The following is an 18,915-nucleotide window of genomic DNA, read 5'->3' as shown; positions in this document are numbered from 1 at the left end:
GTTCTACAAGAAGTTCTTGCCTGAGATATGCCCTATCTTCATGCCTGCTTTAAACGATACGTTCGAAAGAGACATCATACCAGAGTCCTGGAAAACTGCATCCATTAGCCTGATCCTAAAAAACGGCAAAGGCCCAAAGGCCTACTTCCAGACCTCATTAAACCTGATAAGACTGGCTTTGTCAAATCCAGATTTGGAACAGACACTGTGAGACGTGCTTTGAATATCACAAACCACCTTGGCAGAATGAAAGACCCTACACTCATTGTCTCTCTCGATGCCAAAAAGGCATCACATTCTTGTTTGCTGTATTTGAAAAAGTTAATCTGGGTGATCATTTTATTAATTTAAAATCACTTTATTCTGACCCATCAGCAGCAGTTAACACAAATGGTAAATTATCAGAAAGATTTCCTGTCGGTAGGGGCTGTCGTCAAGGCTGTCTTTTATCTCCCGCTCTGTTCTCGTTAGTCATATAACCACTGGCCAAGGCAATAAGGTCTAGTAATAACATCAAGAGCATCTCTGTGGGTGAAGAAGAGCATAGAATGTCATTATTTGCTTTTATACATCTAAACCAGAGACCTCTGTCACTGCAGGAATGGACATCATATCTGAATATGGTAACCTGTCAGGGTACAAAATTAACATGGATAAATCCATTGCTTAACCTTTGAATATCCCCTCTACAATCAACTTAGAAACGATATCTCTATTCCAATTGACTGAAACAGGAATAAAATACTTCGGCATATATGATACTCCAAATCTTAAAGACCTGTTCACTTCAAATGATATGCCTTTGCTCACAAAGATTAAACAGGACCTGATTAACTGGTCTACCCTACCAAACTCTCTTTTTGGCAGGATTAATGTCGTCAGGATGAATATCCTTCCTTGACTCAATTATCTATTCCAAACTAATTAAGTCTAAGGATTTAGGAGGGGTCTCTTTGCCAAATCTGCAACTAATATTACTGGTCTGCTCAGATCAAGCACATGATTAGTTGGTTCCTCGACAGATGCCACTCACTTTGGGTTGGGATGGAATCAATAGCATGTCATCCAAGAGCATTAGCTTCCTTACCATTTATTAATAGCTTTGAAAAGATCCAGGCCTTATCTGACAATTTGACAGTACATAAAACACAATTCCAGACCATATATCACTTTGGTCACCAATTTCCCTTAATACAGATTATATTTGCTCTACTTTGATTGTAACGTTGTGTTTGACCCTGACTCTGAACATCTGTTCAATACCCTTGTTTACTTAGCCAAAAAATGCTTATTGTTATAATGGTCCACAACTGAAGTACCTACTGCGAGAATGTGGCTTTCTCAAGCTTCTGCTATTCTACCCTTAGAGAAACCTACCTTTGACTTACACCAGTCTGATACATTTAGGAAAATCTGGTCTCCATTGTGGTCCTATGTAGAAAACCTCACATAACTGCCCCATGTTATAATTGTGATGTCTGTCTTATTGAATAATGTTTTGCTGTATCCTTATTCCTTTTATTGTACCTAGTCTAAGTGGTGCACTTTGTTTGGTTGTCTATGTAACCTCTGTCAAAAGAAAATAACGTTCTAATAAAAAGATAATTACCCCAAAAAGTTATACAGCTGCACCATCGAGAGCATCCTGACCAGTTTCATCACCGCCTGGTATGGCAACTGCTCGGCATCCGACTGTAAGGCACTACGAGGGTAGTGCGTACGACTCAGTACATCACTGGGGCCAAGCTTCCTGCCACCCAGGACCTCTATACTAGGTGTGTCAGAGGAAGGCCCAAACAATTGCATGGCAGGCGGTACCAGAGTGCTAATTCTAGGTCCCAAAGGCTCCTTAACAGCTTCTACCCCCCAAGCCATACGACTGCTGAAAAATTTATAAAATGGCTACCCGGACTATTTGCATTGACCCCTCCCCATTTTTATACTGCTGCTACTCGCTGTTTATTATCTACAGTATGTATAGTCACTTTACCCCTACCTACATGTACATACACTGCTCCAAAAAAATAAAGGGAACACTTAAACAACACATCCTAGAACTGAATGAAAGAAATAATCTTATTAAATACTTTTTTCTTTACATAGTTAGGGTTATGTGCTGACAACAAAATCACACAAAAATAATCAATGGAAATCCAATTTATCAACCCATGGAGGTCTGGATTTGGAGTCACACTCAAAATTAAAGTGGAAAACCACACTACAGGCTGATCCAACTTTGATGTAATGTCCTTAGAACAAGTCAAAATGAGGCTCAGTAGTGTGTGTGGCCTCCACGTGCCTGTATGACCTCCCTACAACGCCTGGGCATGCTCCTGATGAGGTGGTGGATTGTCTCCTGAGGGATCTCCTCCCAGACCTGGACTAAAGCATCCGCCAACTCCTGGACAGGCTGTGGTGCAACGTGGCGTTGGTGGATGGAGCAAGACATGATGTCCCAGATGTGCTCAATTGGATTCAGGTCTGGGGAACGGGCGGGCCAGTCCATAGCATCAATGCCTTCCTCTTGCAGGAACTGCTGACACACTCCAGCCACATGAGGTCTAGCATTGTCTTGCATTAGGAGGAACCCAGGGCCAACCGCACCAGCATATGGTCTCACAAGGGGTCTGAGGATCTCTCATCTCGGTACCTAATGGCAGTCAGGCTACCTCTGGAGAGCACATGGAGGGCTGTGCGGCCCCCCAAAGAAATGCCACCCCACACCATGACTGACCCACCGCCAAACCGGTCATGCTGGAGGATGTTGCAGGCAGCAGAACGTTCTCCACGGCGTCTCCAGACTCTGTCACGTGCTCAGTGTGAACCTGCTTTCATCTGTGAAGAGCACATGGCGCCAGTGGCGAATTTGCCAATCTTGGTGTTCTCTGGCAAATGCCAAACGTCCTACACAGTGTTGGGCTGTAAGCACAACCCCCACCTGTGGACGTCGGGCCCTCATACCACCCTCATGGAGTCTGTTTCTGACCGTTTGAGCAGACACATGCACATTTGTGGCCTGCTGGGGGTCATTTTGCAGGGCTCTGGCAGTGCTCCTCCTGCTCCTTCTTGCACAAAGGTGGAGGTAGCGGTCCTGCTGATGGGTTGTTGCCCTCCTACGGCCTCCTCCATGTCTCCTGATGTACTGGCCTGTCTCCTGGTAGCGCCTTCATGCTCTGGACACTACGCTGACAGACACAGCAAACCTTCTTGCCACAGCTCGCATTGATGTGCCATCCTGGATGAGCTGCACTACCTGAGCCACTTGTGTGTGTTGTAGACTCCGTCTCATGCTACCACTAGAGTGAAAGCACCGCCAACATTCAAAAGTGACCAAAACATCAGCCAGGAAGCATAAGAACTGAGAAGTGGTCTGTGGTCTCCACCTGCAGAACCACTCCTTTATTGGGGGTGCCTTGCTTATTGCCTATAATTTCCACCTGTTGTCTATTCCATTTGCACAACAGCATGTGAAATGTATTGTCAATCAGTGTTGCTTCCTAAGTGGACAGTTTGATTTCACAGAAGTGTGATTGACTTGGAGTTACATTGTGTTGTTTAAGTGTTCCCTTTATTTTTTTGAGCAGTGTATTACCTCAATTACCTCGACTAACCTGTAGCCCTGCACATTGACTCGGTACCGGTACCCCCTGTATATAGCCTCGTTATTGTTATTTTGTTTATTAAACTTTAGTTTATTTAGTAAGCATTTTCTTAACTCTTATTTTCTTAAAACTGCATTGTTGGTTAAGGGCTTGTAAGCAAGCATTTCACGGTAACGTCTACACCTGTTGTATTCAGCGCATGTGACAAATAACATTTGATTTGATTTGCATCATTTCGCCTCAACTGGCATACGATACTCCTCCCATCTACACACACTTGACACATGTCGAAATAGTTAACATTTATCACACTGGTTTTGGCACAAAGGCTCTTACAGGGTATCTCACATAACCCAAATATACGTGCGAATGGAGAGACTCTTCAGAGAACAAATAATCAATCAATTGGGTCAGTCAGCGTGCACCAACCACTGCCTTTACTTCTTCAGTTACATCCCTTGCACTCACTTCTAGCGTCACTTCAGAGAGAACCCCCTTGATAGGCACATGGCTTCGTAGATCCACACACAACACATTCCAATCCAATATATTTTCCAGGTGCAAAGCACGCTCCTTCTGCTCCTCGGACACACCAAAAAACAAAATAAGCCCATTTCTTGTTATCCTCACAAACACAAACTCATCCAACGCATATATGATTTTCAAGACGTCAAACAGATCTCCCAGATAACGCCATCGGTCCAAAACCCTCACTCCAACCAAAAAACAGTCAGAGCTAAGTTTTGGATTTACTATGACCACTTTAGTTCTCCTATTTCCTTTTTTGTTTTCCACAGTAATCCATTCCTTCTCACTCATATCTACTCGATGCACCATAAGTTTCAAACAGAACATCTTCTTCCGCCATCTTCCTTCCCTGTGCTCGATGATGGCGACCATATTCAGACACACCTGTCTTTGGTCATGCATGGGTCAAACAAAAACACTCTAATGATTGGGCGCGTTTGAGCGGTTCACTTTTGTAAAGTCGTGGACCATCGTTGGTCACCGCCTTTCAAAGTGTGTTGCATTCTGGGGCAAAACATTGTCAGACATGCGCCTACATGTTGACTGCATGAACTTTATAAAAAATCATGTGATCATGTTGCCATTGTTTATAGTGTTGAAATATACAAGTCTAATATACAAGAGCGTGGGGTAAGTAACCGAAAGGTTGCTGGATCGAATCCCCGAGCTGACAAGGTACAAATCTGTCGTTCTGCCCCTGAGCAAGGCAGTAAACTCACTGTTCCCCGGGTGCCGAAGACGTGGATGTCGATTAAGGCAGCCCCCTGCACTTCTCTGATTCAAAGGGGTTGGGTTAAATGCGGAAGACACATTTCAGTTGAATACATTCAGTTGGACAACTGACTAGGTATCCCCCTTTCCCATATCATATGTGTACATTATACAATCAATTAGTGAGAGAGAGCCTCAGATATCACATTTATGTGTATATGTTTACTGTGCACATGAATGGCAGAAAATTGGTTCCTATTTCAGTCATGTCTTTGGTCACGTTCGCATGGGTCAAACAAAAACAGTGTAATGATTGGTTGACAATAGAGCCTCCCACAATGCAGATGATAGCTGCAGGATGAAGTGAAGCACAACTGCAAAAACTTGCAGTCAACTGCAGTCAAAACTTCATGACCTCTGATCACATGATTTCTGTAAAGTTCATGCAGTTGACATGTAAGGGCAAGTCTGACCATTTTTATCCCCATAATGCAATAAACTTTGAAAAGGCGGCGACGACTTGACAAACGTGATCCGCTTGAACGTGCCCAGGGTTTACACTAGATTCCACAGACACATAGTCAAAATTGTGTAAAAAAAATTGCCTTTTGGTCTTTATTTAAGGTCCGGGTTATGCATAAAGTCAGCAGTGTGGGTAAGGTTATGATTAACTAGGGTTAGCTTTAAAATCAGATTTTAAGAAGATACATTTAATACATTTAAATTTAATAAATGGGTGGTGTTCAAAAGGGTCAAAAACACAATGTACTGTATCATGGGTATATTGTGATTGACTGACTGACTGATCTACTGACTGACTGATCTGGATTTGCCAATCCAAATAAACGTTCTACCACAGTGACCATGTTATTTTTGCGAAGACTATTTGATTCAGATTTCGGATAAGATGCAGACATTCAGAACTCAATTTTGCTACCCGGTGCTGGCACATGCGCAGATGAAATACACCACTGGAACGCCGATTAAGCTGTTTACATGTCCTAATAATTCGAAAGATTGTTCAGAAAACAAGATTTTATAATCGCCGTATGATTAGATTATGACCTTATGCCAATTAAAATAAGCAGAGTAAGGTGTTTACATTACTAATGCCATACTCAGCCTTCAAGGAGTGCACTCCTAGTATGTTAACATGCACACTAATATTTCTATAATTAACAGATTATGGCAGATTATGCTTTCCAAAAATTATATGGTGGAGCATTTATGTTGATTAGCGATTTCTGCATTTATCAGAGTGCCATCAGGTAGCATGATTTCAGATGTGTCGTTCAACTTGCAAAGCATTAAAACATTTTAATCACATTATTCAATTCATCTGACTCAATAATCATGTAACCGTACTCAAATGACAAAGTGAAAACACGTTTTAGAAAATGTTGCACATTTATTTGAAAATGAAAGACAGACTCCCCAGTCCTTGATCATGACAAGCATACCCATAACATGATGCAGCCACCACAATGCTTAAAAAGTGTAAGAGTAGTACTCAGTGATGTGTTGTGTTGGATTTTCCCAAAACATAACGCGTTGTATTCAGGATATAAAGTTAATTTCTTTGCCATATTTTTTGTAGTTTTACTTTAGTGCTTTATTTCAAACATGATGCAGTAACTACAATGTTGTTGATCCATCCTCAGTTTTCTCCTATTACAGCCATTAAACTCTGTAACTGTTTTAAAGTCATCGGCCTCATAGTGAAATCCCTGAGAGTTTCCTTCTTCTTTGGCAACTGAGTTTTGAAGGATGCTTGTATCTTTGTAGTGACTGGGTGTATTGATACACCATCCAAAGTGTAATTAATAACTTCACCATGATCAAAGGGATATTCAGTGTCTACCAATAGGTGCCCTTCGTTGCAAGGCATTGGAAAACCTCCCTCGTCTTTGTTGTTGAATCTGTGTTTGAAATTCACTGCTCAACAGAGGGACATTACAGATAATTGTATTTGTGCAGTACTGAGATTAGGAAGTCATTCAAAAATCATGTTAAACACTATTATTGCACACAGAGTGACTTATTATGTGACTTGTTAAGCATATGTTTACTCCTGACCTGATTTATGATTGCCATAACAAAGGGGTTGAATACTTATTGACTTAAGACATTTCAGCTTTTCACTTTTAATGATTTTGTAAACATTTCGAAAAACGGAATTCCTTTGACATTATAGGGTATTCTGGTAGGCCAGTGACACAAAATTTCAATTTAATCCATTTTAAAATCAGGCTGTAACACAACAACATTTGGAAAAAGTCAAGGGGTATGAATACTTTCTGAAGGCACTATAGCTGTGAATATAATACACTATTGGTAAAACAATATCTACATTTCACACTATTTTCAGATTGACTGTAGTCCACCCCACAATTTTTCCTGGGTCGAACCTAACAAATTGGCCAGATTGGCACTCCCTCTAATTACTTCCCATTACCTGTACCTACTGGACAATTGCATACGACACCTGGTGTGCTTGTGTGAGAAAAGCTCCTAAACCTCACTCCACCAACTCCAGAGAAAATTCTGAGTTTTCTGTCCATTGTGGAGGAATAAATGCAAAAGGCGATAAGGATTCAGTTAAAGTATTCAGTAACCCCTTATTTCTGACACATGCCGCTAAATTAACATTAACCACTGATTTGAATGTGACAGGTCTGGACAGTGAACACAGGCTAATTATTCTCAAACAATGATATAAACGCATAGCCTTCTGTATGTTTACTTATGTACTCAACCATATGTATTTCTCTCTGCTGTAGGGGGTAGCTGTCTACTGTATGCATGGCCATGGCAGGACAAGAACCATGCTGGCAAAGACCAGGAAAATCTCAGGCATCGATGTCATCAATGAGATCAGAAGGGCTCAGATTACTGTACACGTGCACTCTTGAGGAGTCACCCCTAAAAATAGTGAACTATTAATACAAGTAGGGTGTCCTGAGTTGTAAAGGAGGGGTACGGCACAGGAGGTTGGTGGCACCTCAATTGGGGAGGACATACTCGTGGTAAAGGCTGAAGCTGAATAAGTGGAACGGTATCAAACACATAAAACACGTTGTTTCCATGTGTTTGATGGCATTCCATTCTCTCAATTACAATCATTATTATGAGCTGTCCTCCCCTCAGCAGCCTCATGTGATGTACAGTACATCCGTAATGTATACCATGACTGCTGTTATTCATTTTCCTAAAAGATGAATAAAATCTTAATTTATAAAAGAAAATATCCATGTATGTAAAAAAGCATCTACCTACCTACGTTTTCATTGCAAGTAAACATAAGAGAAAACATGAAAATGTGCATTCGACAGTCTAAATGTAAAGATCAATTAGGAGAAAAGAGAAGTAAATATGCTGAGAAATCACAAAGATAGTCCACATTTTTCTACAGAATATAGATTATAATATCAATTCTGATATCTTCTGATTGGTTTCTACTGTAGCTTATAAAAGGTTGAGCCTTGATCGATGAGCCTTGACCGAATGTTGAGGCCATCTTCTCAGGATCCTCATCTTACAAGGCTTTGACCTTGATGGAGGCGTTTGATCCGAGGGAGAAGAGACGTTGGCGCTCCTTAAATGTGAGATTCTCAGGTGTTGCATCACCTTTGAAGTTGTTCTCTTCCTGGCCTCTGCAACCAATCAATAACCAATCAATAACCAGCACATATGGATGTAATTGAGAAGATCAATACCTATAGGTTAACTATACTGTATATCATGGTCTGTTATACATCATGATCCATTACTTTCAGAACAAATTATGTAATTTAACTTTTGGTTTATCCAGGGACATTGTTGGGGGAAAAAATGTTTTTGTGGGATACAAATGTACATTCAAATGAAGTTGAAACTTACTCTTTCGAGCACTTCTCATCAAAGTTCTCGTTGAGTTCATTCGACTCTTGAACATGTTCTCCTGTTGACGTGTCCCTATCTTCTTCTTCTTCATCTTCATCATCATCATCATCATCGTTTCCATTCTGTTGGAACTCCTGCAGTCTCTGTTGAAATTGCCACTCCAGGTTGAGCCTACGGAGCCTGTCGGTCTCCTCTGGTGTGAGCTGGGCTTTAGCCTGCAGATCCTGGACCTCCTGTTCCAACAGGTCGACCACCTAGATCAAGGAACAGACGGCAAAAAATACACATTTCCATGTAAGAACAGCCAGCAACAAGCAAATTTCGATTTTGATGGAAAATACGTTACGTTATTCTCTATTTGCATGGAAGTTCATTTTGTGAGGTCAGCACCACATCAAAAACACAAAATACACTCAATCAATACAATACAACACTGTACAGTATAATATAGTAGACACACTTCAAATAAAGATGTTAATTATTATTATGTTACCTGTAGTCTCTGCTGCTTCTGCTGCTTCTCCCGTGCATCCCTCTTCCATGGGTCTGGAGACAGACCTTTGTTGCCTTCTGATGGTGGCTCTTTATTCATGCTGAAGTATTGGTCCTGATTTCGACATTCGGCATTAATTGTGTATTTTATACTGGAAGTGTATACTATTTATTTGTATATTCCTTATTCATACATGCATTTGAGTTTTCACTGTCATGTGTATTAGACAGTTGAATTTTGACTACAACAAAATAATGTACAGTACCTGATGTCCTGGGGTGGTCCCTGGTTGTGGTTTAGCTGGAGATCTCTGGAGGGATGTGTCTTTTGACTGGGTTGGGAACAGTTTGGACATCGCTGGTTGCACCCTCCTCAAGGCTTGTTGTTGTTGGATCTTCTGTGAGGATGAGAGTGAGGGCAGAGGTTGCCTCAGGGACACAGAGGATGGAGGAGGACATGCAGCTTGGCGATGCTGGGCTGGCAATTGATAATGAGACCCTTGTTTTTGATTGCTGAGGAGGGCTTGCCCCTGGCCTTTACCCTCAGGGTTCTGGTTCAACTTCACGGGCAGTAAAGTTGGAGTTTGTTGGAAGGTAGTCATTGGAGTGCGTGGCTGGGTGTTGGAAAGCCGTGTAGCAGGGATGTCTATGTGTATTGGCTGGACGGCAGACGAAGGGTTGTGTGACGTAGGAGTTCTCCAGTAGCCATACCCTGTGTTGTGGCGGCTTGGTTGGGTCTTAGTGGAGAGGCTGACAGTATGATTGTAATGTATGTCGTGGGTAGAGATGCTCGGCTTCATAGGAAAAGAGGAGTAGTAGCTCTCCTGCTGGTTCTGGTTCCATGCATTATGTATATTGTCCACTAGGGGGCAATCATTCTCCATGCACAGGTTCTCCTGTGAAAGGGCCTGCCGTTATGGAAGGAAATATCCAATTATTTTTCATTTGGCATTTAAGTTGATTAAGTGTAAGTGTAAAAATTGCATATATGAAATGGTCCATACTTGAAATAGTTGGTTGAAGATATTGGGGGTTGTACTGCTTTATAAAGGATAAGACGTAGCTACTCATACCATCAAGGTCCTCTTGTTGGAGATCTGTCCGTCTAGATTAAACGAGACTCTGGGCCCCTGAGGTGGGAGTTCAAAGGCTACTGTCTTCTTGTCCTGAGACCTAGGGGCTGGTAGAGTCAAGTATTCCCTGTGGTACATCTGATGGGGGAACATTAAGGTGACTGTGTGTTTTTATACCATTACAGATTCAATGTAGACAAACCCACTAAGCCATGGATTACAAGTATTGACCCACTGTTTAAGCATCTTTGGGTCCTTGAAAGCGCTATATAAAACCCATGTATTATTATTAAGTTACTTACATCAGAGCACAGAAGGTTGCTGGTGGAGACTGCAGTGATTTTACCGTCTGTTGGGATGACTGGATCAACTGGTTCTCCTTCTGGGACTAGAACAAGCGAGGAAAGAAAGATAATGACAGAACTGCCATGAAACATCTCTAAGAAGGGCTTTTCACACTACTCCCACACGAAAAAATACTATAGCGTATTATGGTATACATACTATACACTCATAAAGTCTGCACAAGCACTGCAGTGAACACCGTAGTATGTACTGTAGTATACTGTAGTATTTACAGTTAACTATAGTATAAACTATATACTATAGTAATTAATGTAGTGTTTTTTCAGACTGTAGTATATTGTAGTATTTACTGTATTGTTTTTGCAGACATTACTGTAATATTTACTATACTGTTTTTGTTTTATTATCTTTGACATAGAAATGGAGTCTTTTTCCTTAAGGAAACCTACTGGAGAAATACTAAAATAGCATTTTCCATAACCTGTAGGTAGGACTGGGTTCTGAACAGAAAGTCCAGAGCTTCTACTATTTTCTATACCCTTTAGCAAACAAATTATATGATCTATACTTGGCATGTAGGTTTCTCACTTATGGATGGCACAAATTGGAATATGAGGGAGGGAAATGGGCAGGGTAAATGTAAAATGAAATACTTCAGCATTTACTATAGTTAAAAAACTGTTGTGTTTTGCGGACTATAGTGTTTTTGTAGACATTACTGCAGTATTTACTACAGTGTTTTTTTTTTGCTGATAATACTGTAGTATTTACTATAGTATTCTACAGTACACTGTAAAAAAATATCCTGTAATTGTCACAGTAAATTACTTTTTTACTCAACAGTAACATACTGTATAAACTGAATACAGTAGATTATCGTAAATACATTGCATTGTGGGAAAAAAGTTAACTTACTGTATTTGTGAATATTCAAAATAGAATGCCACATTAAAAGCACAAGGGCAACATAATCAAAGCACATTCACTGAAGCAAGAGAGAAAACGTTTTAGAAAATTATTAGAATACATTTCATATTTTATTGGTACCTGTTTTTTATTTTATAATCATTGCGTTGTTTGTGGCCGTGCTGTTTTATATTACAGGAAAATATATAAATCAGAAAGGCATATCATACAAAAAAAAACAATCGATTGAAAAGTAAGCCAAGCACAAACACAAAATTAGGAGCTACAGTGCATTCGGAAAGAATTCAGACCCCTTGACTTTTTCCATATTTTGTCACATTACAATGAAAAATTGATTAAAAAAAATAAAAAATCCTCATCAATACCCCATAATGACAAAGCAAAAACAGGCTTTTAGAAATGTTAGCTAAATTATTAAAAATAAACAGAAATACCTTATTTACATAAGCATTCAGACCCTTCGCTATGAGACTCGAAATTGAGCTCAGGTGCATCCTGTTTCCATTGATCATCCTTGAGATGTTTCTACAACTTGATTAGAGTCCACCTGTGGTAAATTCAATTCATTGGACATGATTTGGAAAGGCACACACCTGTCTATATAAAGGTCCACAGCATGTCAGAGACAAAAACCAAGCCACGTGGTCGATGGAATTGTCTGTAGAGCCCCTGAGGCACAGATTTGTGGAAGGGTACCAAAAAATGTCTGCAGCATTGAAGGTCCCCAAGAACACAGTGGCCTCCATCGTTCTTAAAAGTTTGGAACCGCCAAGAGTCTTCCTAGAGCAATCGGGGGCAAAGGGCTTGGTCAGGGAGGTGACCAAGAACCCGATGGTCAATCTGACAGAGCTCTAGAGTTCCTCTGTGGAGATGGGAGAACCTTCCAGAAGGACAACCATCTCTGCAGCACTCCACCAATCAGGCCTTTATGGTAGAGTGGCCAGACAGAGGCCACTCCTCAGTAAAAGGCATGACAGCCCGCTTGGAGTTTGCCAAAAGGTACCTAAACAAGATTGTTTGGTCTGATGAAACCAAGATTGACCTCTTTGACCTGAAGGCCAAGTGTCACGTCTGGAGGAAACCTCGTACCACACCTATGGTGAAGCATGGTGGTGGCAGCATTATGCTGTGGGGATGTTTTTCAGTGGCAGGGACTGGGAAACTAGGATTGAGGGAAAGATGAACGGAGCAAAGTACAGAGAGATCCTTGATGAAAAGCTGCTCCAGAGCGCTCAGGACCTCAAACTGGGGTGAAGGTTCACCTTCCAACAGGACAACGACCCTAAGCACACAGCCAAGACAACACAGGAGTGGCTTTGGGATCACTGATCAGACATGACAGGAAAGGTGAAAGCTGTGGGATGGAACCCTTGCCTGCACCTATCTAGTCTTTAAAGATCAGTGATTACCTCAAGGATGGATGGAAGTTAGAAAGGATGCAAATAAGTGCCCTGTTTGAATACTTTCAAAATGCATCCTTTCCTTCTCTATTCCTTGAAGTAATGAAGTGGATTGGTGGAAGCGATGTGGTGGAACCCTTATTTTCACCTATCCAATCTAGCCAGATCAGTGATTATTTGACTGAGCGGAAGGGATGGAGGAAGAGTGCATTTTAGAAGTATTTTAACCTTGAGACGAAAAATATTCAAACAAGACTCTGGCCCTGTTTGAATTCTTCAGAAATGCTTCCTCCCTTCTTACTTTCCTCAAAGTAATCACAGATCTGAATTGGTTGGATTGGTGAACTTTGCTTAAACCTATCCACCTATAGATCTGTGCTTACCTCCAGGAAACAAGGAAGGAAGGATGCATTTTTCTAAAGCATGGCAGGTAGCCTAGCGGTCAGAGCGTTGGAATAGGAACCTAAATGTTGCAAGATCAAATCCTCGAGCTGACAAGGAAATAATCTGTCTTTCTGCCCCTGAACAAGGCAATTAAACCACTGTTCCTAGGCCGTCATTGAAAATAAGAATTAGTTTTTAACCTGTTATGTCTAGGGCCGGATAAAAAATATACCCGATTTAATCTGATTATTACTCCTGCCCAGAAACTAGAATATGCATATAATTATTAGCTTTGGATAGAAAACACTCCAAAGTTTCTAAAACTGTTTGAATGGTGTCTGTGAGTATAACAGAACTCATTTGGCTGGCCAAAACCTGAGAAGATTCTGTACAGGAAGTACCCAGTCTGACCATTTCTTGGCCTTCTTGATTATCTCTATCCAAAACAGGGGATCTCTGCTGTTACGTGACACTTCCTACGGCTCCCATGGGCTCTCAGAAGGCGGCAAAAAGCTGAATCGTGGCTTTGCAGGCCCTGGCTGAAAAACATTAGCGCGTTTGGATAGTGGCCGGTCAGAGTACTATGAGACTGAGGCTCGTGCACGAGTCGACTCCATGTTTTTATTCTTTCGTCTTTGAACGAAAACCACCACTCCCGGTTGGAATATTATCGCTTTTTTACGAGAAAAATGGCATAAAAATTGATTTTAAACAGCGGTTGACATGCTTCGAAGTACGGTAATGGAATATTTAGACATTTTTTGTCACGAAACGCGTCGGGCGCGTAACCCTTCGTCACCCTTGGATAGTGTCTTGAACGCACGAACAAAACGCCGCTATTTGGATATAACTATGGATTATTTTGAACCAAACCAACATTTGTTATTGAAGTAGAAGTCCTGGGAGTGCATTCTGACGAAGAACACCAAAGGTAATCCAACTTTTCTAATAGTAAATCGGAGTTTGGTCAGGGCTAAACTTGGTGGGTGTCAAAATAGGGCTATCTACTCAGAATATTGCAAAATGTGCTTTCACCGAAAAGCTATTTTAAAATCGGACACCTCGATTGCACAAAGGAGTTCTGTATCTATAATTCTTAAAATAATTGTTATGTTTTTTGTGAACGTTTATCGTGAGTAATTTAGTAAATTCACCGGAAGTGTTCGGTGGGAATGCTAGTTCTGAACGTCACATGCTAATGTAAAAAGCTGGTTTTTGATATAAATATGAACCATGCATGTATTGTATAACATAATGTCCTAGGCGTGTCATCTGATGAAGATCATCAAAGGTTAGTGCTGTGGTTTTGTTTTTTGTGACATTTTAATGCTAGCTTGAAAAATGGGTGTCTGATTATTTCTGGCTGGGTACTCTGCTGACATAATCTAATGTTTTGCTTTCGCTGTAAAGCCTTTTTGAAATCGGACAGTGTGGTTAGATAAAGGAGAGTCTTGTCTTTAAAATGCTGTAAAATAGTCATATGTTTGAAAAATTTAAGTTTTTGTATTTTTTAGGAATTTGTCATTTGTAATTCGCGCCACGCCTATCATTGGATATTGGAGCAGGTGTTCCGCTAGCGGGACGTCTAGATGTAAGAGTTAACTGACTTGCCTAGTTAAATAAAGGTAAAATAAAATGTGGGTTTTCACTCCACCTTGTACTTGATGGATGAATTAAAGTCACTATTTAGTAAGGAACTCCACTCCCCTGGTTGTCTAGGTCTTAATTGAAAGGAAAATCCAAAAACCCACAGACACTCGGCCCTTCGTGGAATGAGTTTGACAACCCTGCTTTTAATTACTCAAAGGAGGCCCTGTGCTTATAGAGCCAGGCTCAAAGTGTCCTAACACATTTCAGCCACCAGAGGGCTGTCTGGAACTCAATTGACCACTGCAGGTTCTCAACATTTGTGTGTGCTATAGCAGGGGTAAATGCCACTGCAGGACAACGGCTTATATAATGGCAGCAGTATGTTGAGTTGGATTCCAATATAAATTACACATCACTTTGCAAGTCAGCATAATGTGACTTGCATCTAGGGTTGCAAAATACTAGCCGAACTGAGCCAAGCCAAATCAAGCTGTACTGAGCTGGCTTGATTATACCTACCATGGTTGCTGGGATTCTGCTGAGAAATACCATGTGAAACGAAAATATCAGAGCCAGCACAGTTTGACTGGCTTGGATTGACGCAATAGTGTGAAAAGGGTGTTAGTCAACTTTTCAAAAAGAACACTATTGTTAGACTCACTGATCATGTTGGGGTTGGAGCGGTATAGCTGTCTGTTCTTCAGCAGGGTCTGTTCTCTCTGTCTCCTGTTCCCTCCATGGGGGTTATTACCCCATAGTCCTGAGGGCCCAGGGCTCTGCTCCATGCCATCATACAGGATCAGGGCCTTGCCGTTCGGCTTAGCATGGCTGATGCTGGTGGGGCCACTACCATCCAAAGCTGGGAGAATCATAAAAAGGTTGGTTAGATCTAGAACATCTAGGTGTAGGTCTACTATTAATTGAGAAAGACTATTCTTACCATTCATTTTGGAAAACAACTACTAACAGGAAGCCATGAAATGAAATTATCTGAATTTGGTTTTGGTCTTAGATCATTAGACCTCTGTTGAGGGACTGTTCAGGGGGAAATGATAACAATGCAGAGAGAATGTTGCCTTTGTTCTGCTCGTACCTGTAGTTGATACTGAAGGTGGTTCATCTAGCAGGGCAGCCAGACCATGGCATGTTGCCCCCTGCTTGGCAACCTGTAAAGTCACAACTGGCCCAGTGTGCATCATTATGCCTGCTGCCCTACAGTCAAGACAAGACCACATCAATCACTGTCAATTCATCATGTTTTCAAGGCATAATCCTTTATTTGTTTTTCAGCGTATTTGAAATTACCATTGAACAGATGTAACTATTGCAGATTGTTCCAACAGAAACTGTTTTCCAAAACAAATCAATCACATCAGGGTTAATGACATAATAGTTATCTGTCGGACCTTCATAAATAAAAATGTCATACTAAAAAAGGACCTGAAAGTTAGCCTTGCTGACACGCGACCCACGTGACTAGACAGCGAGCTGTGACTCACTGGTCTAGTATCTCGGGCTTACCTCTTAGGGCTAGGGGGCAGTATTTTCACGGCCGGATGAAAAACGTACCCAATTTAAAAGGGGAGGTTAGCTCAACATTTTAGTGACTTTTAGAAACTTTTTGATTGGTTCTCCAATGCACGCTTTTTGCATGAGCTTCCTCGTCAATTTGCTACTCCCCCACTAGAGAGGTAAACAAGCCAAGCTAAAGTTAGACTAGCTGGCTAGCTAGCCCAGCTAACTAAAAGTGGGGGGAGAAAAACTCAGTGATGGAGCCTTCTGAAAAGAAGATAGAGAGACGACACTGCCACATAGTAACAGACAATTTAGGTATTGAATTAAAATAGGAGCAACTTGAAGCATTTTGAGTCTTTATGTGAGGTGAGGATGTATTAGCGGTCTTGCCAACATGCTTTGGGGAAAACCTAATTTACCAGCTAGTTAGGTAGTTCTAGTCTTCAGGAAGCAAGGAAAACAGCCTCCAATTCTGACAGTTGTGTCCCCGCTAAAGGTTTTGGTGGACAGAAGACCAAAAAAAATCATGTGCTACAGACCACTATATCAGTCCGCTAACACAGGACTAGTAAAGGCCCAGTGCACTACTTTTGTGATTATTATTATTTATTTTTACATATATCATTTTTCAAAATCTGATTTCTCAGGGGGTGCTGCAGCACCCTCAGCACCCCTACTTCCACAGCTATGCCTAAAACTGTACTTCGATGGTATAGAATGACTGTGATGGATACATGTAACGTCGGGAATGGAAATTATAGTGATGGATACACTAGCGAATGATTGATTGAAAGCTTTGTATTTGTACAAACGTAATGAGTAAGAAGTGTTTGTTTGCATGATAGGCCTATAAGACATTGAGTAGCCTTAATAAAGTGACTGGGTGACAGGCACTATAGAAAGTATTTTACTGGATTCAACTAGGGGATCCCACACAACATTTTCTTATGCAAAAACTACTAGCATAGTAATCAAATGTGCTTCCATATCTTTATATTGTTACCGACTATATACATTTACTCTGAATAAGGATGGGAATTAAGAATCTATAGGATACTTTTTTTTATCACAGTCAGCAGTGTAACAACTATCTGTCTGTAGGGGTCAGGACTCAAAATGAAAACCTGCCTTTCGGGAGAGTTTCAGCAAACTTGGAGAATTGCATTCTTTTGTGAAAGAAGATGAGATCACTATATGAGCACATAATGTTCAAAAGTGGTATTAGGCTACATTATTTAAGTGACAGAGAGAGAATTAAACATGAGGAGCCATGTTGAGAAGGTATCACTTACTAGATTATGGCCCATGTCGACTGTTTACTTTACTAGGGGCCATAACGTAAAACAAAAGCTCTAGGTATTTTAATGTGTTCATTTTGCGTAATTTCCCAATGCAAACTAATGATACTGCATGACCTAGTGACACAGAGAGGGAGCAGTGGGAATGTCTACGGAATGGAAACCAGGCGTTCCTCAAGTAGGTATTCCTCAAGTACTGCAAGTAGCTGAGGTGGTTTAACTTAACAACAGAAGCCCATGTAGGTGTCTGTGGCGATGCCTGCCCACTTGCCCTTCAGCACAGGCATCACAACCCCCTGCACGGCCTGTAAATTTGAACAGCCCTCCCTCTTTTTTCCCCGCTCGCTCTCTTCTCCCCCCTTTCCTGCTGTAGGACGCAGAGAAGAGGGTGTTGTGATGACAAAAGACAACAGAAAAGCTCAGAGACCCAAGCAAGCCGTCCACCACTGGCATACAAGGTTTGCCACAAATGCACTGGCTAGCTAGGCTACCTACAGTAGACCTTTGCATTCCAAATGATTGACTGAAATTAATCTATCAACATAGTGATGACATATACTGTGTGAAAACGTTTTAGTTACAGGTGCACACCTGCTGTAGGTCATTCATCCTCCTTAGGGTCTCAAGTTGGAAAAACTCATAGCCCAGAATCAGAACCAGAATCATGCTACTATAAGTCTGAACAAGAATTGTTCCACTGCACCAGGATACAGAGGGATGAAATACACCTTCAATTGACATCTTCACTGAGTCCACACCTTCACATAGTCATTCCATGTTTGCTTCATGCATTATATCATCCTGTAAAATAAAGTTAACTTTGTACATTCTTTCTGTTTTCTTTATCATTACATTAGTTAATATTGCATTAGAGACATTTTAAGTTGACTTGATAAAAGATGATGAATCTCTTTTGGTTTTGTTGGTCATACTTGCTGTAGTCGGATATTTTTGGGCGTGACCAGGATCTATTCATTTTAAGGGTACTTCATGTTCATGCATTGCCAAAATCCGGGGCCAGGGAGGAAGCTTGCCAGAAGTGAACATGGGTAATACAGTAGTAGCTAGCTAGAATGCATGGAGGACTCACATAATATTTGTAAAAAACTAAATGTAGCAGGCAGCTCAGTTAAGAATAAATTCTTATTTACAATGAAAGCCTAGGAACAGTGGGTTAACTGCCTTGTTCAGGGGCAGAACAACAGAT

The 18,915-nt window shown here is 41.1% G+C and overlaps 1 protein-coding gene across 1 annotated transcript in view; it reads right to left on the bottom strand.

Annotated features, from left to right (window-relative positions):
* Positions 1-6,241: 6,241 nt before the first annotated feature.
* Positions 6,242-18,915, bottom strand: part of LOC106603236 (afadin) — a 62,955-nt gene continuing 50,281 nt past the window's right edge. Inside the window, exons 18-25 of the mRNA XM_014196616.2 lie at positions 15,989-16,107; positions 15,557-15,754; positions 10,591-10,676; positions 10,289-10,426; positions 9,482-10,123; positions 9,217-9,330; positions 8,721-8,977; positions 6,242-8,494 (exon numbers count right to left, since the gene is read on the bottom strand). Coding sequence (XP_014052091.2) covers positions 8,377-8,494; positions 8,721-8,977; positions 9,217-9,330; positions 9,482-10,123; positions 10,289-10,426; positions 10,591-10,676; positions 15,557-15,754; positions 15,989-16,107 — 1,672 coding nt within the window. The 3' untranslated portion in view covers positions 6,242-8,376. The remainder of the gene's footprint in view (positions 8,495-8,720; positions 8,978-9,216; positions 9,331-9,481; positions 10,124-10,288; positions 10,427-10,590; positions 10,677-15,556; positions 15,755-15,988; positions 16,108-18,915) is intronic.

The sequence above is a fragment of the Salmo salar genome, chromosome ssa01 (assembly GCF_905237065.1).
Source record: "Salmo salar chromosome ssa01, Ssal_v3.1, whole genome shotgun sequence".
Classification (NCBI taxonomy): domain Eukaryota; kingdom Metazoa; phylum Chordata; class Actinopteri; order Salmoniformes; family Salmonidae; genus Salmo; species Salmo salar.
Note: the sequence above shows the minus strand (reverse complement) of the source record. Positions and strands in the feature narration are given on the sequence as shown.